The 26,344-nt window shown below is 40.3% G+C and overlaps 2 protein-coding genes and 2 long non-coding RNA genes across 16 annotated transcripts; 2 read left to right on the top strand and 2 right to left on the bottom strand.

Annotated features, from left to right (window-relative positions):
* The first annotated feature begins 227 nt into the window (after positions 1 to 227).
* LOC110117069 (phenylalanine--tRNA ligase alpha subunit) lies at positions 228 to 3,320 on the top strand. Its single transcript, XM_020853094.2, has 8 exons — positions 228 to 495; positions 667 to 1,007; positions 1,068 to 1,289; positions 1,383 to 1,498; positions 1,574 to 1,758; positions 1,846 to 2,207; positions 2,329 to 2,430; positions 2,571 to 3,320. Exons 1-8 carry the CDS (start codon positions 346 to 348, stop codon positions 3,229 to 3,231), a joined length of 2,139 nt encoding a protein of 712 aa, XP_020708753.2. The 5' UTR covers positions 228 to 345; the 3' UTR covers positions 3,232 to 3,320.
* On the bottom strand, positions 2,644 to 3,709 carry LOC125501050. The gene is made up of 2 exons (XR_007278559.1): positions 3,572 to 3,709; positions 2,644 to 2,695 (listed from the first exon to the last, which is right to left on the bottom strand). It is a non-coding gene; the product is annotated as an uncharacterized LOC125501050 (long non-coding RNA).
* LOC105687307 (E3 ubiquitin-protein ligase HUWE1) lies at positions 3,625 to 25,787 on the top strand. Of its 13 annotated transcripts, none has more exons than XM_048655725.1 (55): positions 3,625 to 3,980; positions 4,077 to 4,152; positions 5,699 to 5,780; positions 5,866 to 6,084; positions 6,199 to 6,438; positions 6,533 to 6,595; positions 6,684 to 6,950; positions 7,048 to 7,319; positions 7,432 to 7,708; positions 7,779 to 8,444; positions 8,525 to 8,794; positions 8,881 to 9,390; positions 9,489 to 9,932; positions 10,012 to 10,161; positions 10,327 to 10,461; positions 10,562 to 10,848; positions 10,959 to 11,196; positions 11,291 to 11,413; positions 11,504 to 11,767; positions 11,887 to 12,207; positions 12,298 to 12,429; positions 13,939 to 14,190; positions 14,283 to 14,650; positions 14,737 to 14,977; positions 15,069 to 15,222; positions 15,313 to 16,537; positions 16,647 to 16,788; positions 16,873 to 16,978; positions 17,057 to 17,335; positions 17,419 to 17,572; positions 17,660 to 17,801; positions 17,893 to 18,019; positions 18,117 to 18,269; positions 18,358 to 18,498; positions 18,569 to 18,757; positions 18,971 to 19,151; positions 19,252 to 19,428; positions 19,518 to 19,746; positions 19,865 to 20,045; positions 20,150 to 20,537; positions 20,613 to 20,789; positions 20,868 to 21,498; positions 21,572 to 21,750; positions 21,857 to 22,038; positions 22,119 to 22,187; positions 22,271 to 22,396; positions 22,495 to 22,622; positions 22,711 to 22,951; positions 23,035 to 23,310; positions 23,400 to 23,588; positions 23,685 to 23,872; positions 23,966 to 24,099; positions 24,185 to 24,350; positions 24,450 to 24,640; positions 24,718 to 25,787. In XM_048655725.1, exons 3-55 carry the CDS (start codon positions 5,736 to 5,738, stop codon positions 24,818 to 24,820), a joined length of 12,732 nt encoding a protein of 4,243 aa, XP_048511682.1. In that variant the 5' UTR covers positions 3,625 to 3,980; positions 4,077 to 4,152; positions 5,699 to 5,735; the 3' UTR covers positions 24,821 to 25,787. The 13 variants fall into 13 exon arrangements, with proteins under 13 accessions (XP_048511682.1, XP_048511680.1, XP_020708744.2 ...); XM_048655723.1 differs by having other exon boundaries at positions 4,074 to 4,152; XM_020853085.2 differs by lacking the exons at positions 3,625 to 3,980; positions 4,077 to 4,152 and adding an exon at positions 4,219 to 4,637 and having other exon boundaries at positions 10,012 to 10,128.
* Positions 4,170 to 4,933, bottom strand: LOC125501049. Its single transcript, XR_007278558.1, has 2 exons — positions 4,605 to 4,933; positions 4,170 to 4,378 (listed from the first exon to the last, which is right to left on the bottom strand). It is a non-coding gene; the product is annotated as an uncharacterized LOC125501049 (long non-coding RNA).
* Positions 25,788 to 26,344: the final 557 nt, after the last annotated feature.

The following is a 26,344-nucleotide window of genomic DNA, read 5'->3' as shown; positions in this document are numbered from 1 at the left end:
AGTGCAACAATTATTGACCCGGATCGACCCTTATTTTTTCTTCTTAATCGGTTCAGAAGTGTGAAGAACGTACGATACTTTCGAAAACGCAAGTGATGGCTGATGAAATAAAATTCTTGCCCCTTCTTGCTAATTTAAATTGCTTAATTTTAAATTCGCGATTGGCGCCATTAAAATCTGCGCGGCTGTGCCAAGAAATTATTTCAAACAATTTAGGTTAGGCCGGTTTGAGCATGGTCTTCAGTGTCCTCAGATCGTGGCATGTGCTCAGCAAACTGTTGGATGTCAGCTTTTTATTAATTTCGATTCACAATTCTATCAAATGACCGAAACAGCTGAAATCCAATGACCATGGCTAGTGAATTAGCAAAGAAAATACTTGATCACATAGCGAATAAGGGCGATGGTATTAATACATTGTTGCTTGCTGAAACCTTTGGGGAAGATCATCAGAAAATAATTGGAGCTGTCAAAAGTCTTCAAACTCTCGACAATGTATGTACCATTAGTTATTATCTTGTTTAGCTGATAACTTGTTACCCGTGCATGAGGAATGACATAACAATTTCCAAGAATAATCCATATGCTCTAAAAATCCTCACACCACTACTTGGATGACTTACTAGATGAAAAAGATCACCGATAACACTACTTCGATTTTGGCAGGTCATTTCTGTGGAACAATTGAATCAAAAAAGCTGGGAATTGACGTCGGAGGGTCAGCAGGTAGTTGAAAATGGGAGCCACGAAGCTGCGGTTTACCGTGCAGTACCGGAGAGTGGTATAGCACAATCAGAAATAATGAAAACTGTTCCCAATGCTAAAGTAGGATTTTCAAAAGCCTTAGTAGCTGGCTGGATTGAATTAGACAAAAGCAGTGGTGCACCAATTGTCAAGAGAAAGGTTCTATCTATTACGGATACGATTCAACTCCACTTGAAAGATGTAGCTAGTATACCAGATAATTTGAAAGCAGACTACAAAAAGCGAAAACTTCTGCAAGAAGTGTAAGTGTCTTGACTCTCACAACTTCTAATTGGAACTGATAATTTTTCAAATTTTTGCAGAGTAACAAAGATCATGGTGTTATCAAAAGGCCCGCAATTTGTGACTAATGTAGAAAAGCAAGAAGCCGATTTAACCGCAGATTTGTTGATGAATGATTCTTGGAAACAAAAGAAGTTCAAGCCATACAATTTTGACGCTCTCGGTGTCGCTCTTGACATAGGCCATCTTCATCCTCTGTTAAAAGTTAGGGCTGAATTTAGAAAAATCTTTCTTGAAATGGGGTAAGAACTAACATACATCAAAGTTTTTTTCAGATTTTTTATAACGCGAATCCCAATTTTCATTGTTCAAAACGACTTCACTATTTTTTCTAGCTTTTCGGAAATGCCCACGAATAATTTTGTAGAGAGTTCATTCTGGAATTTCGATGCATTATTTCAACCTCAGCAACATCCAGCTCGAGATGCTCACGATACTTTTTTCATATCTGGTGAGTCCTTTTCAAGAATGTTTTTCTCTGTTTAATGTGGCGAAATAACACCTATGCTTGACTATTTAATGCCAGATCCCAAAACTAGCTCGAATTTCCCGATGGATTACTTGGAGAGTGTAAAAAAAGTGCACAGCAAAGGTGGTTATGGGTCACAGGGTTATCGTTATGATTGGAAAATTGAGGAGGCTCAAAAAAACTTACTTCGTACCCACACGACTGCCGTTAGTGCTAGAATGCTCTACAAACTCATGCAGCAAGTAAGACATCCTATTCTAGTATAACATTTTTAGTTCACCGCATGAATATGTTCAATTAATCATAGATCGTCATTGCACAATTTACAGGGCGAGTTCAAACCTGTACGTTACTTCAGCATAGATCGAGTCTTCAGAAATGAGACATTAGATGCAACACACTTGGCAGAGTTTCACCAGGTTGAAGGTGTCGTTGCTGACTATAACTTGACCCTCGGTGACTTAATAGGAACTCTTTACGAGTTTTTCAAAAAACTTGGAATTACTCAGCTCGAGTTCAAGCCTGCTTATAATCCCTATACCGAACCGAGCATGGAAATATTCTGCTTCCATAACGGCCTAGGAAAATGGATTGAAATTGGAAATAGTGGAATTTTCAGACCAGAGATGCTGTTGCCAATGGGGCTGCCCAAAGATGTCAACGTCATTGCATGGGGTTTGTCCCTGGAAAGGTAACTTTTTATTTATAGTTTAACATGGAATAGAAAACCAATTTTTGATGGTAGCCATTAATTACTGAAAGACGTTGTTAGAAATTGGTGAAGTTTTAGTGAAAATATTTTTTTTCTACAGGCCTACGATGATCAAATACGGATTGAATAACATCCGCGATTTAGTGGGACCAAAAGTCGATCTGCAAATGGTTCACAACAACCCGATATGTCGCCTTGAAAAGTAATTATGCATTTTATTTACTCCCTAGAATATTCTTAGAACCTGTTTTCAATAAAATACCTGTTGAGCATGAAGAGTTTTTTTATTTTCCCATCCAAGTTTTAAATCTAGACGAAATATCATGTGGCTTCTTTTCCCAGGAATGGGCCGAGAGTAATCAACACAAAGAGAACAGCGGAGCTTTTGGAGAAGCGACTGGACAAGATTCTTTTGGATTTGGAGGAACTTCAACAAGATTTCCCGAGAATCCTTGGATCACAAAAGTCTGTTGAAAAACGAAATTTGGTGATATTCTGTGACCCAACTCGACCTTTATACTCCGTCGAAATTCTTCTAACGATAATCAGCAAAATCTACAGCATATTCCTTACCGTACACACGCATTCAACCGTAGGTGTACTTCCCCAAGGGCTTTTGGAATTTTGTAAAAAATCTGAGAAAGCAGCAAGCCCTGAAGCTTGCGATATCACAATAACGATTGTTTGGAAATCTGTGGGAGTCGATGCTATTTTAAAAACAGATCAGGCTCATGAGTTAATTGGAGAAGTGAATATTGCACGTTACTTGAATCGTTTAATAGAATCACGAGACAAGAATATTTTGGAGTACGAAAATGGCTCATATTCTTATGCCGATAAGATAGATACAGCGCTCGATGAAATTCATAGAGCAATACACAGCAACTCGATAGATGAGATCACTTTACTTCACAGTAAATCAAAAACTCGTTACATTCTTGGCAACAAAATATCAGTCGTTGATATTGTCTGGGACTCCGTTAAAAAAAATTATAAAAAGTAAATATGTCATATCATCCCCCGATATTTTTTCAAAGGTATCTGTACTGGGTCTTTATGAATTCAAAGAATAAACTATGCTTCTTCCCGCTACATCGTAGCCAAGATTCTCCACAAATAAAAAAATGGGCAACGTAAGCAATGGATTCAGGTACTGCACAACTTTGTGTCATTTCTGCACCAAATTAAGTGTCAAAATTGAATCAGTTGAGTAAAATTAGTAGCAACTGTCAGGATTTTCTTCTCATATGCAGTTTGGCCAAGAGTTTGGCATATACCGTATCTATCAGTATCTACCTAATTATAAGTTTAATAGTCATAATAATAGTGAAGAAATTTCATACCCTATGATCCAAGGATGCAGAAGCGCGTCGTCGTTTTTAGTGGAAAAAGCTTCGTAGTTTATTGTGAGTTTTTGAGAGGCGCATCTGTCGTTTCCCGTAGTGGTGGACGTTCTTAATACCGTTAATACCTAGTTGTTCATTGTATACCAGGGTTTACATTTGTATCTCCAGGTGATATACAATAATTTTATAACCGCCGTGAATAAAAAAGCGAAAGCACAAAAAACTTTGAACAAACGAATAATAATAACCTGCACCCGCGTTCGATCACAAGCGAGGGTAAAATCCTCCGTTTATGTCCGAGGCCACCCTAGTTTTCTTGGGGATAATCAACAGTTTTTCCGAAACTAAATAGTTACGAGATACGTTTCAATTCACGCGACAGTGAAGATTGTGTTTCTGTGTGTTGGTGTGTATTCTTTTTCCATCATTTGATATAATTTTTTTCCTTCTGCATTTTCTTTTTTCATTTACTTATTTTTTTTCACCCCTCTGGCTCCAGCAGTTGGTCATAACCAAAATGGCGGGGACTGGCGCTAGTGGAGCAACGAGGATTGGCGCTGAGCGCTGAGAACCGAGGAGTAAGAAAAATTCAGGATAAAAACTAATCTCACCTCGTTTATTTAAACTTAGGAAAAAATAGAAAATAAAGATCACAAACGAAAGAAAAAGATTCTTCTCGAAGTCGCGTTCATTTCGATATAGTCCTGGGTGGTGTAGCGAAAAGCGGGGCAAAATCTGCAACCGCTGAAATACATACGGGTAACCCTCCGCCAAGGACAAGGAGGCCTCTGAAAACCTGATTGCCTGAAAACCAGAGCAATAATTTGTAATACTTAATCGGAGAAGTGATTTTTCTAAAAAAAAAAAAAACAAGAAACGAAAATAAACCCAATTCCAAATGTTGTAGTGGCGCGATGCCTGTAACATCGTATCGTCGCCCCGTTATTCTTTACAAGTGCACAAAATATTTTGAACATCATCATAAGAATAAGGTCGTCGTTAAAACGACTATACGAAAATTTAAACATACTTCAACGATCGCTCCGGCGCTGCTCGCCAATATGTAAGCACGTATTCAATTAGTTTCGCCTAACCAATACTTTACAGATTTTTGAAACTTGCAATTCGAATTATCAAACATTTAAGAAATGCGAAACCTCGCCTGCTGCATTCCGCGAGTCGTGCTATACCACATTTTTCGCAACTCCCATTTCGCGTCTAGACGACATTAAAAAAGGTGATAGAAAAAAAAAGATACCAAGTTCATGGCTTATTGTATTTCAAGTGTCGTCTCTATCTATTCTTCACACATACACAATGATTCATATGTGTGTCCTTTAAACTATATTTTCTTTTTTGCACACTTTACCTTTTACTTTTATTTCGATTCCTTCTTTTTTTTTTCAAACTTCCTTCGTGTCATTACTTACTCGAAGTGTTGCTTACATTCATATGTGCCCGATGCTTTGCAACTATAGGCAGTAACCTCTGGCTGATGATATTACAGTATACTATGTGCACGTTATTACATGCATCTTTTGTCCACTCTTAATCTAGATACGTACATGTCGAGTACCATATTCATTTATCTCTGGCATTTATTGCTATCTAGTTTTTGACTTCTTGGTTATCGGTGACAAAGCGATGAGGCGATCAACTACTGTCGATCCGCAGCTGCTACTCTTGTTATGATTTATTGAACCGTATCAATGTTATTGACAATCTCTATCGTTTAGAATTTGTGAGTATTTTTGAATGATGATAGGTTATGATTCTGTATAACCAATGACTCTGCGAATTTGAGTTACATTTCCCTTGTTTATAACCTATTGACTCTTTATTCTAGAACAGTAATCTCTGTGCACATCGATAGCTCTCATTTGAACTCAAGTCTTAGATGACACTATTACGCAAAATTGTGCAACACTATTCCTGATTTTGTTGAATCTTCTTTGTTAGAGATGCATCATCATACACAACTTTGTAAAAGGTAGTTTTAGGTCGGCAGAAATTTTTTGCCTTCTGATCATCTTGAAATACTCTTTATTTACCCTGTTTCCCTTTTAAACTGAGTATCATAGTGTCTATAAGGACTTGCTATATTAGATATTTTCTGGTTTTCAGATAATTGAAAACATCAGAGCAGAGATAATCTGCCAAAATGAAGATAGATCGGTGTAGACTGAAAAAATGCACTTCCGAAGTGGTGAGAACAGCTTTGCTCTACAGAATATTTTAAATAGCTAATAATAGGTTAAGATTCAAATGAATTTCTTTGATTCTTTTTACAGCCTACGGAGTGCCAGGCATTGATCAGCAAGCTCCGATCATGCTCGCACGCAGAGTTACTGGAAGAACTAAAACAAATAGATGCGTGGACCTTTGGAAAATGTGAACTTTTTCATTGGATCGATGTACTAGATCTTAGCGATAGTATTTTAGAAGAAGCTGCGGCTAAATCTATCGACAACCAATGGGAACTCGCTTGCGATCTTCCACAGAACAGAGAGGTAAGAATCGTGACAAACTACTCCTGGAATAGACTTCAAATATGCAAACTCAGCAGAGTTCCAGAGGTATTTTGGAACATGATGTACTTATCTTTGTGTCTTTTTTTTCGATAGGCAAAAGAACTGCTTCTCTGGGTACTGCACTTCACAACGCTTTTGATCGAGCATTCTTTTTCACGTCATTTATACAATAGTATGGAACACCTAGTGACGTTATTGTCTAGTTGCGACATGCACGTCGTTCTCGGTGTCCTAAATCTTCTCTACATGTTTAGTAAACGTAGTAATTTTATTACACGACTGAACAGCGACAAACGACAAGCTTTGCTCAGTCGTCTGAATCATTTAGCCGAGGTGAGAATATTGAAAAGTTTCTGTCCTATTGAAAATTTATATAAATTACATCAGTGATCATTGTTGATTATATGTATTATTATTATTAATTTAGAGCTGGGGTGGAAAAGAGAATGGTTTCGGTCTTGCTGACTGTTGTAAAGAACATCCTGAGAAGGTAAGACTTTCTCCTAATGTTGTGGATTTATTTCTTTGAAAAATAAAACGTAATTCATTATTTAACTTTGACAATGATTTAAATACAGCCATTTCCTGCAAGTGCAACTACTTTGCACTTTGAGTTTTATGCGGAGAATCCTATCGTCTCTACAACTACGACAACAACTACAACTGCAACGGATTCGCCTGTTCCCAGCAATGCTGCAACTAGTGGAGGTTCTGGTACAAAAAAAAGTGGTCAGACAAATCTTGTGACTTACATTCACATCGAAGGTGTTGATAAGCTACGTAAAACTCCAGCACAAATAATGAATGATTTGTTAAAAAGTTACAACGTCCCTCAAGAAAGACAGGTACTTGATGTTGTGTTCATTTGCTAGATTTCGGACACTGTATATCACGTTCATTGCAAATGTTTCGATCATTGTAACCTTGTAATCTCTTTTTCAGATGGCACTGTTGACTCACATTAGGCTCGCCCATAGCTTCTCAGATTATCGTAGACGTTTGCATTGTGTTCAAGCGAGATTACAAGCGCTCTCTGTACTTGTTTATAGCAACGCTCTTCAGGAAAATGCTCACAGTTTATTACATACCGGTTTGCTGGAAGAACTAGTGGAACTTCTCGAGCTTCCTCATGCTCATCTTGTTGAAATTCGTGCTGCCGCACTAAGGACGTTAACTAGTATTATACATCTAGATCGTAATCCACATTTTCCAAAGTGAGTATAAAATGTTCTATCAGTGTCTGTGGATTTGTAATTTCAAAACGGTTCGATTGAAATTAATTCCTAACTATTTTTATTCATTCATTTATTTTTTCCTTCGATACAGGAAACCAGGTTCTCGGTTAAACATGATAATAGACGTCACTGGCGCAAGTTCGTACCACGGGTTCCTACCCGTACTTGTACGCACTTGTATTTCAACCCTTACTTCTCCACAACCAGATGGACAACCGTTCCCGCTTCCCCTTGCTACCGCTTTGTTTAGTTTTCTCTATCATCTCGCGAGTTACGAAGCAGGAGGAGAAGCTTTGGTCAGCTGCGGGATGATGGAAAGTCTTTTAAAAGTAATCAACTGGCCCGGAAGCGAACTTGAACATATCACGGTAAGTATTTTTGCTCGAGAATTCTTTCCTTTTTTTACGCTTTTTATGTTATCGGTTGTTCTGTTTCCAGTTCGTTACACGAGCGGTGCGAGTGATAGATTTGATAACAAATATCGATATGCAAGGATTTCAGGCGCACGGAGGCCTGATTAGTTTTATAAACAGATTAGATATGGAAGTGAATGTATGCAGAAAAGAACAGCCTTTCGAAATTGAACCCCAACAACAAACCAATCAAGAAGGGCAACCCCAACAGCAACAACAACACCAAATGACAGAAAGGACCGTGCAGGTGGACGAAGATTCAAGTCCTTCCCAATCAAACGAGACATTTGATGAACGCGAAGAGTCTTCAAATCCAATGGAATTTTCAGAGGATGAAAATACCAGTTCCAAACTTGAAGATAAGCGAGAACCGCTGCCCGATTATTCTGGAGCAAAAACAGGGAAGACTTGTCTTCCCCAGAGAGCTGCGCTACTCAAGTCCATGCTGAACTTTCTCAAGAAGGCTATACAAGATCCCGCTTTTACAGACAGCATTCGACATGTTATGGAAGGAACTTTACCTGCTTCTTTGAAACATATTATAAGTAATTCCGAGTATTATGGACCCTCGCTATTTTTACTCGCAACGGACGTAGTTACCGTCTATGTTTTTCAAGAACCATCGCTGCTATCTTCCCTACAAGATAATGGCCTCACCGATGTTGTTTTGCATGCTCTTTTAATCAAAGATGTAAGCCAAATCTTCGTACTAAATCTTTTCTGATAGCAACTGTTATTTCTTATTTTTTGAATCGATCATTGAATTTTCAGGTACCTGCAACACGAGAAGTCTTGGGCTCTTTGCCCAACGTTTTCAGTGCTCTTTGTTTGAACCAGCGAGGACTTGAGTCTTTCGTAAAGTGCCGTCCCTTCGAGCGATTATTCAAAGTCTTACTTTCTCCTGTGTACTTGTCGGCAATGAGACGAAGACGCAGCGCTGACCCCCTCGGAGACACAGCTTCTAACCTTGGCAATGCCATGGATGAGCTGATGAGGCATCAACCAAGCCTCAAAGTTGACGCCACTGCCGCCATAATCAAGGTAATTTATAAATCCTACGATTTCATCAAATGCGAAGTATGACGAAAAATTAAATAACATTTGTACACGATCATTGAATTCCACAGCTACTGGAAGAACTCTGTGTATTGGGTTGTGACACTCGTTACGTATGCTGGCGGGCTGCGAGCAAATCAGAAAATTCTCCGTCCAGTTCAAGTTCGAATAACCGCCAATCTTCCAGACAATCCGTTCGAGTTGGGATCGGCAATGGAGGCAGAGGTGGCGGCGGTGGTGGTGGAAGTAGTAGCGACGAAGAAGATGAGGACGAGGAAGAAGCGAGCACAAGTTCTCATCCACAACGGGAAGAACAGCCTTCTCCGTCGCCAGCCCAACCTGGACCCCCTCCTCAACCAAGGGAGAAGACACCTATAGCTTTAGTGGATTATATTCACAATGTCATGAAATTCGTCGATGCTATTCTCAGTAACAACTCAACTGACGATCACTGCAGAGAATTTGTTGCTCAGAAAGGACTCGTTCCTCTTCTCTCTATTCTCGGATTACCCAACCTTCCCGTAGACTATCCAGTCGCCCAAGCTGCCCAGGCCGTTGCCTCTGTCTGCAAAAGTATTTTGGTGAGTCGAAATATTAATTACATATTTTTTTGTTATAGATTTTACCGTAACTCTGAAAATAGGACTGTGATTAACCGCCCCAATTTTTGAACTCTCAGAACTTGGCCCACGAGCCTTTGGTACTGAAAACAGGTTTGTCGCAACTTAACGAAGTCCTGAATCTCCTTAAACCACTCCATTGTCACATGGTATCGCCGGGAGGTTCCGTTCTGCTGCACGAACTTGCTTCGGCTTCTAATTTAGAGACGGCATTTGCCAGTGATCAAGCTACTCCGTTACTTCATGCGATGAATGCTGCCCACGGTTACGTTGTCATGTTCGTTCACGTCTGTCGGACCGGGCAGAGCGAAATACGTAACCTTTCCATTAATCACTGGGGATCTGATCTTGGCTTAACCGTACTGAAAGGACTATCGCAGTTATACACTTCACTTGTTTGGGAAAGCACACTACTGCTTGCGTTATGCAGCGACGACATTATTCCTGCAGGCTGCGACTTTGGAAAAGAAGATATGGACAAACTTGTACCACCGGAGCTCAGGGTAGGATATTTTCGGCTGGAACAACTTGGATGGAGAAAACGAATCGTTGTATTTAAATATACTTTTCGTTTTTTGATAGGCCGAAGGTGAACCATCGTCATCGTGGGCCGCTACTACGTCATCCGATATGGGTAGCAATGGAATGACAACCGCTATGGAAGCATTAAGTACCGATCCACCGCCAGTATCGATGGAGGTAATCAAAATTCGGGATTTAATTGCCCCGAGGGTTGGTTGACTTACGATAAATTCTGAGTTTCTATTTAATTATCGATGAATATTATTAAGCCCTTTAGTCAACTGACGAGGCTGTTGATTATTCATATTCGTCATTGGCTCCTATCCAAATTTGTGGAACATTGAAAATAACTCAATTCCAACTTCCAAAATACAGGTGGATGATAAACCTGGCAGCGTGACTGGAAGAACCTCACCCAGTACACATCAACTGAAATATATCAAACCTCTCCTCGGAGCGTCTTCCAGACTCGGGAGAGCTCTAGCCGAATTATTTGGCCTTCTTGTAAAGGTGCGGTGACACTTCTCTGGTTCATACTCAGTGATGCGTCAGAGTTAAGGGTGTTGATTTTATCGGGTTATTGAATTACGAGGGGCAATTTGATTTTCAGCTGTGCGTCGGTTCACCTATAAGACAACGGAGGGGACAGCAACTACCCATGACTGCACCGCTACCATCGCAGGCAGCTCGAAGCGTTGCCAAGGCGCTAAACGGTCTACTTACCCGAGGACTATCCTGGGATAAACTGCCGCCTTCTCCGATTCCCAAATTTCGACTTACTTTTCTTATTTGCTCGGTAGGATTCACTTCCCCGATGCTTTTCGATGAGAAAAGACATCCCTATCATTTGATGCTACAGACTTTCGTTCACTCTGGAGGTCAAAAAGCATTTTTTGAGTGAGTTATTTAACGTAGTATTGTGGCAAGTACATATATTTCCAGCTCATATTCCGACAGGTAAATTAAACTAATTTTTCGACTACTTATTTGTTTGTTTCTTCCTCCAGGACATTCCATTGGGCATTATCCGGTGGTGGACAGTTTCCCTTATCAGAGGGACTAGAGCATCCAGATCTACCAGACGGAACCGGTGAATTTTTAGATGCCTGGTTAATGTTATTAGAAAAGATGGTCAATCCAAAAGCCATACTCGATTCACCACATGCTGTTTCCTCAAAGGCGATTGGTGTTTATAAAGTCTACGAAACGTTCGATCCAATAAAATATCTCACCGACATTCACAAGGTAATTATTGATGGACCATCTCACCACAAATTCTGAATATTCGATTTAGCTTTCTGATTTACTGCAAATGTCAAATATTCCTCATTATTTATAGAAAGCGTTTGAAGCCGTTATGCTCATGTGGGGTAAAAAACCTCTGAAAAATTATGGCGCACGAATGACAGAATCAATTCTTTCCATCCTTCGTCACATTCTTCGTGGAGAAAAAATCATCAAGGTATGCATCTCTGCATGAATATTCTGTTATCGGTTTTGTTCAATCTTTTTATAACCTTTTTTTTTTTTTTTTTTTCTTCCTGATAAAAAGGATCGTGCGGAGAAAGGAGAAAGTACAGAGAGCACTGCAGCTGCGGCTGGTGCGACTGGACCAAGCAGTTCGTTAAACAGCGTAGCCCCATCTGCAACTGAGCGCAGAGATGAGCCGGAAGCAGACGTTAATCCTCAACATTTACGTCAACTAATGGACATGGGTTTCAGCAGAGCACATTGCATCGAAGCCCTCCTGCACACCCTCAATGTTGAACAAGCGACGGATTATCTTTTAACTAATCCCGCTACTCTGCGCAGACCTGTAAGTTTACTTTGCTGAATTTTTTTTCGTTTTCTTAACTCCAAGAATAGTATCGTAATATTATAAGTTTACGTGCTATGACATTCTCTCATCAAAAATGCCATTCTTCAACTTTTCAGGATGCCTCTGCTGGAGACACCAGTGGACAAGGTTTGATAATGGATTTAGAATTGGTCGACGACGATCAGATAATGCATGCTATAGCAATGTCTCTCGGAGACGCAGATCCACGAAAGTTTGTCGGCCCAGAGGAGCCTTCCAAAGAATCTTCACCGAAGAAGAGTATAGATGATTTTACACATAGTTCTTTAGAACAGTGTTTGAATCTTCTGGATCTCATGCCGGATACCGTCTATAGAATTTGTGATCTACTCGTTACTATTACCAAAAGAAATGGAGACGAATGGCGTGACAGCACTCTTCGTCAGTTGATAAGAGAGGTGAGAATTCGATGACACAAATTTCCAAAACGGGTGCTGGGGTTGGTTTGATAAATTATTATAACCTTTCTCCTTTTGTTGTATTCACAGATTGGAAACCTAGTCGACTTTTTAATCGATATAGCAGAAAATGGAGGCGAAAACAATGGAACTAAGTTAATAGAATGTGAAGAAGCTGGAAAAGTTGCTGGACGAATATATCTTTACACGTTATTCTTTGAGGTAAGTTTTCGTGTTATGGCCTTCAATTTTTTTTCATAATTGGATCAAGGATCGTTACGTCCCAGCAATTCGAATCTACTCGCTGAATCGATCTATCTATAAAATTGATCGAGTTATCGCCAATTTTTCACTGTTCGGAGCAGAAAAATTGAAATAACTCGATTAAAAAAAATTCATAGCTCAATTTACTCAACGGATTCGTGTTCCTGAGGTCAAATTGTGTCAGAAAAGTGTCCTATTATCAATTTTTTTAAATAAGAATTTTTGCGCAAAAATTGAAAATTTTCCAAGGGAATCCATGCATGGGTCGAAATATTCGAATTTCTCGGTCTACGAGGGAGCCCGAGCTGTGCTGGAGTCAGGTAGCCAGCAGGGTAGCGCTTTGTTGTGGGACGTCACCTTCAGAGCTGAGCAGAGGTGACGCCTCAAAACAAACCGCGCGCCCGTGGCTACCTGACTCCATATTCGAATTTTCATTAAACGAGCGAGCCCGAGCTGTGCTGGAGTCAGGTAGCCAGCCAGCAGAGTGTAGCGCTTTGTTGTGGGACGTCACCTTCAGGGCTGAGCAGAGGTGACGCCCCACAACAAACCGCGTGCCCGTGGCTACCTGACTCCAGCTAAGCTCGGGTTTGCTGGTGAATTCAGAAATTCGAATATTTCGACCCTTGGCATGGATTGCGACGAGTCAAAGTGGGTCTACGACTAAAAATAATCGATATGCTTGTAATTTTTCTGCTCCCAACAGCGAATAATTGATGATTACTCGATCGATTGCATGAGTAGATGATTTTGACTTTCAGATTTGGATTCCTCAGCTGATTATACGTGAGATTACCCTTGAGAAGCCAAAAAATAATTCGATTTTTGAGCAAAAAATAAATCATATTTTTAATTGGGTTTAATATGCTTTTCCTACGTATTTTGACTTCAGGAATCCGAATCTGAAAGAAAAATTAATCTATCTCTAAAATTGACCGAGTTATCGCCCATTTTCAGCTTTTTGGGGTCAAAAATGAAAAATTGATTTTATAGTCTATATTAATGTAATTTGAGCTCAGGAATCGGAATCCGAAAGAAAAACTGATCCATCTGCAAAAATGACCGAGTTATCCCCGTTTTTTCGCATTTTTTACCATAAAAATGGAGGTATCTCGAAGGGAAAAAATCGTAGCTCAATTTGGACCACGGATTCGTGTTCCTGAGGTCAAAATACATAAGAAAAGTACCATACGATCAATTTTTTAAAATAAAAATTTTTGGCCAAAATTTGAGATTTTTCCAAGGGGTACCCCTTACGATTTTTTCAAATTTTGGCCAAAAATTTTTATTTTTAAAAATTGATCGTATGGCACTTTTCTTATGTATTTTGACCTCAGGAATCCGAATCCGAAAGTCAAATTAATCCAACTATAAAATTGACCGAGTTATCGTTAATTTATCGATTTTTGGAGCGGAAAAATTGAGATATTGATTGGTTTTAGTCGTATTCTGATTTATTATCCATTTCAGGGGCCGTTCCAAGAGATGCGCGTACCTTGCGCCCAGATAGTTGAGGAATGTGGAATCCCAGAAAAACTTGTGCGGTTATTAGTTGCGAGTGAAGCTCCGCTGACTGACTCAAAACTAAACAAAAACTCTAAGGATAGTAAAGACCCGATCGTTCCACTCAAAACTCCAAAATGGTTAGCGCCGTTGCTCTTGCTTATCGATCGTCTAGAGAAAGTTGCCGTCCACACACAGCGAAAACAACTTATGCACAAGGTAAATAATTCACAGCCGCTAAAGCTGTCAATCCGTTCCTGAGTTTTGGTGTAATTAAACCCTTGTGAATCTTCTTTCAATTATTTTTATAGGTGACAAATCGAATTTGGAAATGGTACGATTTGACTACGGGAAAGTGGACGCCTTATTCTGCCATAAACAATCGAGCAATAAACGATGCTTATTGGGCAGGAGAGTCGAACATACGGATAACTTGTAATCGGAGGAGATATCTCATCACATTTGCTTGCATGAGTCAAGTCAATGAGGACAGTGAAAATAAAAGGCCTATTGCGATGGAATTCAAAATGAAAAGTCCCAATAATGAAGATGGTTCCGCCGCATCGGAAACTAATATGGAAACCGAAGAATGTTCCAGTCCTGCTAGCAGCCCTGAAGAAGAAAAACGCAACACCGTCGTTCGAGGGCTAGACCCTGCAATTGCACCAAATATTGTTCGGTAAGCCGATCTTCATCCGATTTTCTATCTATTTGAAATCAAAAAATCTCAGTCGTTGGATTCTCTCAATTTTTTTATGCTTACAGGGCGTGTGTCAAACTTCTGGCAATCCCAGTTGACCGCGATGCGCTACACGCTTTGATGAAAGTTTGCTTGAGATTGACCAGAGATTTCAAAAATGCCGAGGTGTTCGCCCGTGAAGGAGGCGTTAAACTTTTACTCGACATGACTCAGGGAAGCAGTTTCATCGGATGCATCAGCCTGAGCACACTTCTGATTAGGCATACGTTGGAAGAACCGCGAACGCTTTGTCTGGCGATGGAGAAGGTTAGAAAAAATTTTCAATGGTTGTATTAGGTATTCGCGATACCTGAACTTTTTTTATAATTACTATATCTTTTATCCGTTACTCTTCTAGGTCATTCGTGCTCGAACGTTGACCAATATCCCACCCATCTATAAGGAATTACATTACATGACGAGACACATCGATAGTGCCGTGTGTCGGAATCCAGAAGTTTATAGGGAAGTTTGTGAAAATATTCTTAGAGTCGATATCAATGTTTTGAAACGTAAGTTTTCTTCCGATTTTTAAGTTGATTCACATAATACACGCAGTTCTTGTTCACGTGTCCGAGAATAAAAATGAAATTTTTTAACAGGAGACGACGTAGACAACAGACTACTCATGAAGGTATTACCGCCAACACATTCTCCTGCGATGCCAATGGTTGAAGAAGTCTCAATCGGCGTTGTTCAAGAACTCTTAAATGCCCTCATCAAACCGATGCCAGTCACGCCAGACGACGGATCCACTACGCCGGCCGGAAGTCCTGAAAAAAAGACACCTCATCCTTCCACCTCCGCCACAAATGTATCCTCTCATTCACGCAGAGATATCTTGCGCAGCAGCACCCACGCGAACAACAACCCCCTAGACGACGACGATCAAGTGTCACAAATAATACCATTAAAGATGTACACGGATATTAGTAACAATGGTAAAGTCGAACCGGAAGAAGCTAGAAAACCACTGTTGCCGAAATCAGCAATTCTGAAAATGTTGGCCGAAGCTGTGCGCTCTTACGGGGCCGTAGCGAATCTAATTACCGAACACACCTACAGAGCAGCCCAAAGCGAACTTGTCAACGAAGATACGACAGCCCTTGCATTTTTGCTCGATAAATTATTACCGATGCTTCCTGAGAATACTGGCGATAGGCAGTGCAGCAGCATGGCTAGAATGGTCATCGCTGCATTAGCATCATGCAATCACTCACCCGATGCCCAAACTACACTGGTAACCGAAGTAAAAGCTGCTCTCACAAGGTCATTGGCATTACCAGAATGTTCCGAGAAACACGCGCAGCTCCAACTTTTGATCGGATTAATTTCCACCATGATCGATAACTGCCCGCCAACCGCTCCCTACCATGTCAGGGCAACGTTGAAGCTCCATCAATACACCCATGTTAATAACATTATTAGAATTATGGTGAAGAAAGGGATCGTTACGGATCTAGCGAAGATTCCGCACAGCCTCGATCTCTCCAGTCCAAACATGGCAGGGACGATCAACGCCGCTCTAAAACCACTGGAAACATTGTCGAGAATCATCAATCAGCCCATACCGGGTGCGGTTGGTTCTAAATTCTCTAAATCAAAGAACAGTCGGAGCGTACAAGAAGAACCCATTGGAGAACAAACTGGAACGACAAACTCTGGAGCTACTCATGCTGTAGGCGAAGAATCGAACGAAGACGCAGAGAATACCGAACACGATATTTCTATTGCCGCAGAAAGTCTCGAACCGACCTCCGAAAGTCACGTGCATGAGGAGGGAGACGAGGCTGCTCTGGACGATATTATGGATCAGCTTTTAGAGAGGTAGAATTGCGTCTTGTCGACCATTATCTCATTTATTCATTTATTCAGCACTATCGTAGGTATGATTCCCCAACTTGTACATTTCAGTTCAGTATTTATAATCAAGTAGTGTACTTTTCCCCAGGGATGGCTGTGCCATTACGGAGGAGCCACCCTCGAGGCCACACAGGCCGATGGATATCGACGAAGAAAGTTTGGCTATGAGAGAAGCCGAGGGAGAGTTTGACCCGGCGCGAGACACCACAGTAAGAGTAACATCGCTTTTCTATTTCTTACTCCATGAAATAGGTAAATTTGGCTCACCAATTTCAATAATTGCTCGTCATCGATTACAGGAAGACTTGATGAGCTCTGATTCAGATTCCGACAGCAATCCCTCGGATGATAACGACGATGAAGTTCAGGACGATGACGATGACGAGGAGGAGGAGGAAGATGACGGTAAATAATGCGCTCCATATTGATTACAATTCATAAGCATATGCCAGTGAGATTTGATAATTTGTTGAGTTCCTGCAGCTGAAGAGAATGAAGAAGAGGAGGAAGAAGAGGAGGAGGGTTCGTCGAACTATGAGGAAGATGGAATGGAGTTTTACGAAGACGTCGGAGAAGGTGTCTTCCGTATGTTGCCATCTGCCGATCGCGACAGTGGAAATGTCGTGATGATTCAACACAATTCCGATAATCAAGACAACGGCTCGTCAACTCCAGCTTCTACCGGGCCAAGTCTTCCATGGAATACCAATTTCCCATTGCCGTTTGGCTTGTTCGAGGACCCCACCGCCGTTGAAAGTAATGGTAAAAAATAATGCTTATCGTATTCACCATGAATAGCGGGAATTTAACGTAGCTCCACGACTACAATCTCTTCTTATCAACAGGTATCAATTCCCACCCTCTTCTCATGGCGCGTAATAATTTAGACGCCGCTTCCTTACCTGTTCCGAGAGGTGCTCGTACGCTTCGTCAGCGTCGTTATCAATACCTTCACTTAGCAAACCCTCGGAATACCAATCCACCGGTCATTTTACAAAGGTACGCGAAAAATTGAAATCTAAAGATTATTCGTTCATTCAAAATCGAAACATCGTAGGATTCCTTACATTCTTTATTTTATTGTAGACTTCTCGGGCCGACGGCACAAACGCTTCCACTTGCCACGAGTCAAGTGTTGGCGTCAAGTTTCAGAGATACCAGAGTAGTCGTTGTGGATAACGGACTTGGATTATTTGCGAATCAAGAAGAGGAGCATATTGACTTTGTCGTGAGTAGAATAGATTTGCTATTTCATAGGCGCGTAACCAGAAAACCAAGAAATACATTTCTCATCAAATGCCATCACCTCACGTTCTCAGGATCAATCCGGGTATCTTTACGGCCCGAGTCTTGCAGCGACCCTTAATAATATACCTACTGCATTGCACTGGTGGAACGAAGAGAGTAAACTTCTCGACGGAGATTCTCAGGCTGATTGTTGCGCTGGTGAGTCCACAATATTTTATTCTAATAATTTTTTCACCAGAGGCAACAACTAGATTTATCTAACGGTGATATCGATGGAATAATTTATTTTCCACAGTAGTCGTACAGAAGCTGATACCGGTCCTCGAAAAACACAAGAGTACAGAATTACCGTACAGAAAAGAAAAGCGCAAGAAATTGCATGTTGCCGGTGAAAAAGAACCAGATAAAGACGATAAAGCGGAGAAGGAACAAGCGAGCAATACCGAATGTATGAAAAGAATTGATGCTTTTTTTATCGCCGCTCTGAATTTTTTTCATGTTATTATGAAAATAATGATTATTATTTTATATTATAGCCGGTGCCGCAGCGACTCAAGTACCTGCTGAGGATCAAAGATCGTCGGCGACAACGAGTGCTCAGGGAGAAGATACGAGGCAGTTGGTCGCAGCTATAGAAGCAGCTCTGCAAGAACGTAATCCCGACGAAGATTTAATCGGTAAGAATTTTGACGAGTAATTTTTTCGTTTTTTTTTCGAGCATTCGTACGATGCCGGAATTTTTTCCAGAAGTAACCGGAGAAATGGAAGTCACTGTCCAAGAAGACGAGGATCGAACACCTCCCCCACCACCCGAGGAACAGCGTTCCGAAGCTAGAGATCCTAGAACTGTGAATCGAAACGCTACTCTCGAACTTGCCGAGAGCATAGTCGACTCTGTTCTTGGTCCAAGTGCTTCAGAAGCCACCAGATTGCAACGTGAGTTTTCAATATAATTAAAAGATTTATTTTTTCCGTCCAACAATCTGTACCTGTAGATGAAAAGTCGGAGAGCAGTTATTGTTTTTCCATTTACTTTGGATTTGTTATTTTAGGTTTGACGAATTTTCAGATGAAGTAGATCGATTATAAGACTATTATGCTAGAAATTCAATAAACTTTTCTCTGTTTCTTATTCGAATTCGAAAACAGGGCATACCGTGCAAAATCCCGAAGACTTGTCACCTATCATTTTACGGACTCATCCGACGCCAGTAGTCGTCGACTTTAATCAATTTCAAGAGCTTTTAGCAGAACATGAGAACAGCAGTGATCCCACGGATTGGATTAGGCGTCTGTTAAGCGACGAAACGCCGCTCAATGTTGAGCGAAAGTGAGTTTCTTTGTTCTTTTTCCCCCTCAGTTCTCGTCATTGTACAAACGTTGTCTCTAAATTTTGAAAAATGATTTCCTCTTTTTTCTCCCTCTTCCAGTGCTAACGTCGTTGGTCAAGGTCCGAGCTCCTCAACGACAGAGAGTAACACGCAAGAAGCTCAAAATACACAACAACCGCAACAGCAAGAGCAGCAGCTACCAGACGGTGTAGACCCATCTTTCCTCGCTGCATTACCTGAGGATATGCGCGAAGAAGTTATCGCTGAACAGCTCAGGTGAATAATTTATAATTGGCATAATTTCATTTCTGATCAGCTTTTCGTCGTTTATTCTATTTCATTGACTCGCTCGATGATTTATCCAGGCTTCAGCGTATCAGACAACGCACACAAGCTACGGTCGTCGAAGAACCCACTGGCCCGGTGGAGATCAATCCAGAATTTTTAGCCGCCTTACCGCTCGCTATACAAGAGGAAGTTCTCGCGCAACAAAGATTAGAGCAACAACGTCATGCCGCGGCGTCTGCTAATCCAGAAGATCCCGTAGATGCGGCTGCTTTCTTCCAGAATCTGCAACCCTCACTTCGACAAGCGGTACGATTGTGTAAAATTTGTTCTTTTTCGTTTATCGTTTCCTTGAGTTTTCTGGATTTTCTTTGAATTTTAAGTAATAAAGAGTTAGTTGATTCGCATATTTTTACGTTTGTAACAGATCCTTGCCGATATGGAGGAATCGCAAATCTCCGTACTGCCTCCAGATCTTGCTCAAGAAGCCCAAAGTTTAAGGAGAGATTGGGAGGCTCGTAATCGACAAATGATTCAAGAGAGATTTTTGAGTCAAGTCAGTCAGAGCAGTACAGCGTTGTCCAGCATATTGAGGAACTCTGGCCGGGGTCAGTTGAATTATTTTGCGTTTTTAAAAAAATCTAATGACTATTTCTTTTGCATTTTAAAGATATGAAGGCTTTTCATTCTTACTCAAACGTTTTTTTAATAGCTCTTAATAATCGTTTAGGCCGAGGAGGCGGAGCTCGTTACGCAATTCACACGGTACCACAGCGTGCGCAATGGAATTCGTGGAACCCCAGAGGCGAAGCTGGAATAACCCACCAAGGTGCGGGATTGCGACTGAGAGGACGTCAACTTCTAGACTACGAATCTATGGCTTGTCTCTTGGTATTGTTGTTCGTTGACGAGCCAAAAATCAACACGTTGCGCCTTCACAGGGTAATAAGGAACTTGTGCTACCACGGAAGTACCAGGGAATGGGTCGTCAGGGCATTACTTTCTATTATGGAACGAAGTAACGATGAAAGTAAAGATTCTGCTGCCGATTTTGGCGGAAGATTCAAGAGGAAAGGATTATATCCAATGATCGACGTTGGGTAAGCGATGACCTCACTTTTTCTTGCACCTTTTCGTTCGACGGGAACCTGCAGTTTTTCCATTTCTCCACATAGGTTGCCAAAGGTCGTTGAGACGCGTAACAGCGCTCAGTCTTGGCTAAATATCAGCATGGACGCTGCACTCGGATGCAGAGCAAATGTATTCCACGTTACGAGACACGGAGGTAAAAGATCGGAGAGACAGTGCAACATGATCGCGATACATCCGCAAGCAGCTCCCACAGTATGCAGGTGAGTTGTAATCCTCTAAATTGAGTTTATGATTTCTTTAATTACGGTCGATTTTTGAGCAACAATCGTATTTCATAGGCACACGTTGGAGCTGTTGATATCATTGGCTAAAAGTTTCCCCGGCTATTTTGTTCCCTTGAAGTCTAAAGATTCCGAGGAGAAAGACAAAGAAAAAGAAAAGGAAAAGGAGAAAGAGACTAATGCGAATAAAGATGAGACGGGTGCAAAAACAAAGTCAGCTTCTAAACCTGGAAAGAGTGACTTGCCAGATTTTTGGGACATGCTTCTACGACTGGACTCTTGTGCCTCGAAAAAAGGAAAATCTGTCGCTCGTACACACTCCTATTCAAATTTGGGATCCGAACCTGAACAGAATACAACGTCATTCGAAATATCCGCTTTTGGACAATTAATTTCTATGCTTAATTGGTCCGTTGTTAAAAGAAGCAGTCAACTGACCGATAAACTTTTGAGACTTTTGTCCCTCATATCCATCGGTCTTACGGAAGTGAATCCTTACCGTCGTCAAGAAGGAGCTAAAAATAAAAAGGTAGAGGTTTGCAAGGAACAAAGCGTTGCCGCTCCCGAAGGACACCTCAGACTTGCGGTTCAAGTCCTCACGAGCAAAAGCTGTTCGGAGGAAGGATTGGAGGATGCAACCGCGCTTCTTCTAAATCTATCGCACTGCCCAGATCCTACCAGGCAATTGGTAAGCCGGACATCATTTCGATAAGAATTCAAGTACTTCCCCTAGAGATCCTAACGTTGTTTGTAATCTTCAGATATTAAAACTACTTTTGGAAGGTGCCATGGAATTGGCCAATATGGTTTGCGAGCACATCAACGATCTTATGATGGAGTTGAAAGTTTTAAACCGTGAAATCAACCGACGGTATTCGTTGGAAGAACAGCCATCGACAAGTTCCGGAGGTGGCAGCGGACGTGGTATTCTCCACGATCGGTGAGTGCCATCGTTTTAATTTGCAAAATCGAGCCGACCAATATCTGCATCCGTTTAACGGTTCAACTTAGTGTTTTCATTATTTTTCTCATCTTTTACATTTCAGTTTCACAATGGACAACGTGGTTGTGACAGCGCCCAGTAAAGTTAAAGCAGGCAGCGATCTTCAACTGCCATCAATGGGCGCCCTCGTTAGCAAAACATCTAGTCAAGCATTCTTTTTACGTATACTTAAAGTTATCGTTCAAATAAGGGAGGCGGTTCGTTTGGCCCATAAGAAGAAGACTGGTGAGTTTAAAGTTTCACGAATCTCGATACGCGCCGACTCAATCGTAACAAAGAGGCGTCATTCGCGCTTTGATTTTCAGAAGTTAACCAAACTGCCGAAACAGCGATGGACACGGGTACAACGAGTCAACAACAAGCACCTGTCGCAGGTGATTGTCGTCAACAGTTTTGTTGAATTATACCATTTTTTATTTCGTTTACTTCGATTTTTCACGAATCTTGTCCCCTCCGGTTTCAGTAGCAGAAGAGAGCATAGAGACCGTGGCTATGGACACGGCGCAGCCAACGGCCTTGGCATTGGAAACGTCCAAGACCTCGCTCGAAAGCGCTGAAACTTCTACTTCCACCACACGAGAGGGTGAGTTTAGAATAACAATTAAGAATAACGTCGATTTTTCATCGTCAGATAGTTCTCTAAATTAATACAACATTATTCGTTTTTGTTTTATATCGCAGAAGAAGAGAAACCCATATTACCATTGCTGAGCGAGAGTCTTGTGCTGGACAATCTTTGGGAAACCTTGAGCGCTTGTTTGCTGGAACTTGAGCATACGCCGGATCATCACGCTGTTCTAGTCTTACAGGTAAAGGCGGTCACGGAATCGACAAACATTTGTAATGTCACACAAGTTGCCCCGTATGTAAAATATCTTCGAACTTAAATTATTTCAGCCGGCCGTGGAAGCCTTCTTCCTGGTTCATTCGTCGTCTAGTACCCCGACTCGGGAAAGAAGCAACGACACGACGACCGAATCTCGAGACGTTGTTCCAGATTTAGCGCCCGTATCGCCTATATATTCCGATAACGAAGGCACTTCACAGCCTGAAACTGTCGTTAGCAGTTCTTGGGACGTAGTGCCAAATCCTCAAACTACCTTACCTTCGGATCAATTAAAGTTTTTGAAATTTGCTGGTGAGTTTTCCTAAAAAACGATGTGCTCGTCTCGTTCACAGGTTCGGTTTTATTCTAATATCGTGATTTTTTCCACGTTACAGAAACCCACAGGACAGTTCTCAATCAAATTCTTAGACAAACAACAACTCACCTGGCCGACGGACCATTTTCGGTACTCGTAGATCACACGAGAGTATTAGATTTTGATGTGAAAAGAAGATACTTTAGAACCGAGCTAGAAAGATTGGACGATGGTATTAGAAGAGAAGAACTCGCCGTTCACGTCCGTAGGAGTCATATATTCGAAGATTCATTTAGAGAATTACATCGTAGAAACGCCGACGAATGGAAAAATCGATTCTATATCGTCTTCGAAGGTGAGTCAATTGGCACATGTTTTTCACTACTCTGAAATAGCGTCCGAACAGTGGATGACTTTTTATTCACCGACTCGTTTCGATTTCAGGCGAAGAAGGCCAGGACGCCGGGGGTCTGCTTAGAGAATGGTACGTGATAATATCAAGAGAAATTTTCAACCCAATGTATGCCTTATTTACTGTGAGTCCCGGTGACCGAGTAACGTACATGATCAATTCCTCGTCGCACTGCAATCCGAATCATCTATGTTACTACAAATTTGTGGGCAGAGTAATAGGTAAGCGGTTATTTTGCTTATGTTTTTTTTTTTGTTGCTTTCTGAGCTTCGATTTTTTATAACTAATTGGTTTTTTCATTCACCCCTTGCAAACAGCCAAAGCTATCTATGACAACAAATTGTTGGAGTGCTACTTTACGCGTAGCTTTTATAAACACATTTTGGGAATACTCGTCAAACACACCGACATGGAGAGCGAAGATTATAGCTTTTATAAAGGATTAGTCTATCTTACCGAACATAATGTATCAGATCTTGGATACGAACTCACATTTTCGGCCGAGGTATGGATATTTATTGTGTTATATCGAGTCCCACTGAAACATTAAAGCATTTTTCTTCGTTGTTTGCTAAATTTTTATCCACGATCCACGCAGGTCAATGAATTTGGAGTTAACGACGTACGAGATCTGATTCCGAATGGTCGAAATATCGTTGTAACTGAGGAAACTAAATTAGAATACATTCGTTTAGTTTGCCAGATGAAAATGACCGGAGCAATTCGTAAACAGTGAGTGTATCTCCTTCCCTCTCGTTTACAATGTAACGATTCTTCTGATCCAAACTCAGGACTTAAATAATGATAATATTTTTAGATTAAACGCGTTTTTGGAAGGATTTTATGATATAATTCCGAAACGACTCATCTCTATATTCAACGAACAAGAACTTGAGCTGCTTATCAGCGGCTTACCTAACGTAGACATCGAAGATCTTAAAGCCAACACGGAATACCACAAGTATAGTCCAACTTCGTTACAGGTGAGCAATTTCTCATTTTTCTTATCTCATTTTAAAGAGTCTCGATTTATTTTACCCTCCGTTATTGGTTTCTCTTTTTTCCTTTTTCTCATCCGACAGATCCAGTGGTTCTGGCGAGCATTGCGAGGTTTTGATCAAGCGGATAGAGCGAAATTTCTTCAATTTGTAACGGGTACATCCAAAGTACCGTTGCAAGGTTTCGGAGCCCTAGAGGGCATGAATGGCGTCCAAAAGTTCCAAATTCATCGAGACGACAGATCAACGGACAGATTGCCCTCCGCGCACACATGGTACTTTGATTTAATTGGTTTTTTTATTTTTCTCTTTACATAAATCGATCGCTAACCACGATATTTTGACTCAACAGCTTCAATCAACTGGATTTACCAGTTTACGAGACATACGACAAACTGCGTAGCAATCTTCTGAAAGCGATTCACGAATGCAGCGAAGGCTTTGGATTTGCTTAAATATCAATCACTCGGAAGGAAAACGGAACAAAAAATATAGATAAACATCGCATACCACAAGTTTTTTTCCTACGAACGAAGTCTCTTTTTCCATGCTTGTCAGAAATGTCGATGAATCTGTGGAAGAAAAAGATTAAAATGAGACGAACACGTTGAACAGATCTTCGTCTCTATCGACTCGACAAACATCAGGTGGAGGAGCAACCGAAGGTAAACGCTTGATCTTAGCTCAAGATCTCCTATAAATAAATCCAAACTACGATGAATCAACTGATAAAAAAAAAAGAAACAGACGACAGCAACAAGAAACAAACTAAAATATTTGCTATACATTTCAACATATTTCATATGTGTATGTATATACTATATTATCTTATATATTATTATGTTATTCTATACATATATAGTAATAATAATAATGATAATAATACTGATAATTGAAGTGAATATAACTTGTAATTAATAAGGTAACTAATTTCGATGCTTACCAACGTTAGAGTTTATTTTGTTGAAAGAAAAAAAAAGGGATCTTCGAAAAGATGATACAGAGAGCTTAACGATAATTCCCATAGCAAAGCGAGAAATTATGGAGGGAAGAGTAACTAAGTATAACTGAAACATAAGTTATAGTTAAACGAACGAAGGAAGATTAAATGAAGATAAATAAATAATAGTTATGAATAATATGTTAATTAAGAATACACCTACGCTGTAAGTTTAGTATAGTTATTAAGGATTTACTATATTAATAAATAAATAACTAAATACATTATGTAAGTGTATTAGATAGGACACTATATAATGTAAGGTATACATACTTCGTAATGGTAAGCCGAAAATAAGAAAAGAAATAAAAATAAATAAAACGAAAAAGAAAACACACGAAAAAAATTCAAAAATCGAGCAAAAATCGTATTGCACTACGTTGTAATGAAATTGCATGAGAGATTAAAACAGTTTAACGAAATCGAGAGTATTGATAGAAATAAAGGAAGAGAAACGAATTGATCAACCAACGGAGAATATAAAATAGAAACAATACGAAAAAGACGTGATAATAATAATTTGACGGAATATAAAAAAAGGGGATATCACAGGGAGGAAGAGATTGGTTTAATTAATAAGTATAAATATTAGCAAGAGCCTAAAAATAATCATTTTATTATCATTGTTTGATTATGAATGATTTTAATTGTTTTTTGTTCAGTTTCCCACCCTACCGCCCTTGGCCCGTTTTGAAAATTTTATATGGTTTTACCACTGCATATTAATAACAATTGTGGAAAAAAATGTAACCGAAGGAATGAAAATAATATGGAAAAGAAGAAAAAATGGAATCAATCAATCGTCGAATATACGTTCTCCGATTATTTTAATATCAATAATAATTATAATAATAAAATAATGATAATAATAATACAAAATGATTCAAAATGTGACGTATTGAAAAAGTAAGAAAAAAGAAATCGTATCGTGTAATGTTGAACTTGTAACTTTGTTTTTTTTTAATTTAATATTTTTTAT

This window comes from Athalia rosae, chromosome 5, assembly GCF_917208135.1.
Source record: "Athalia rosae chromosome 5, iyAthRosa1.1, whole genome shotgun sequence".
NCBI lineage: Eukaryota > Metazoa > Arthropoda > Insecta > Hymenoptera > Athaliidae > Athalia > Athalia rosae.
This window is presented reverse-complemented; position numbering and strand designations above follow the sequence as displayed.

What these genes read in the sequence shown, in the direction of transcription:
- LOC110117069 (XM_020853094.2), top strand. Translation starts at nt 346, where the DNA reads ATGACCATGGCTAGTGAATTAGCAAAGAAAATACTTGATCACATAGCG. An exon ending in CGAAAACTTCTGCAAGAAGT is followed by an intron (nt 1,008 to 1,067) that starts GTAAGTGTCTTG and finishes AAATTTTTGCAG; the next exon opens with AGTAACAAAGATCATGGTGT. An exon ending in CCGATATGTCGCCTTGAAAA is followed by an intron (nt 2,431 to 2,570) that starts GTAATTATGCAT and finishes TTCTTTTCCCAG; the next exon opens with GAATGGGCCGAGAGTAATCA.
- LOC105687307 (XM_048655725.1), top strand. Translation starts at nt 5,736, where the DNA reads ATGAAGATAGATCGGTGTAGACTGAAAAAATGCACTTCCGAAGTG. An exon ending in GAAAACAACTTATGCACAAG is followed by an intron (nt 14,191 to 14,282) that starts GTAAATAATTCA and finishes TTATTTTTATAG; the next exon opens with GTGACAAATCGAATTTGGAA. An exon ending in ACAAGCGAGCAATACCGAAT is followed by an intron (nt 18,270 to 18,357) that starts GTATGAAAAGAA and finishes TTTATATTATAG; the next exon opens with CCGGTGCCGCAGCGACTCAA.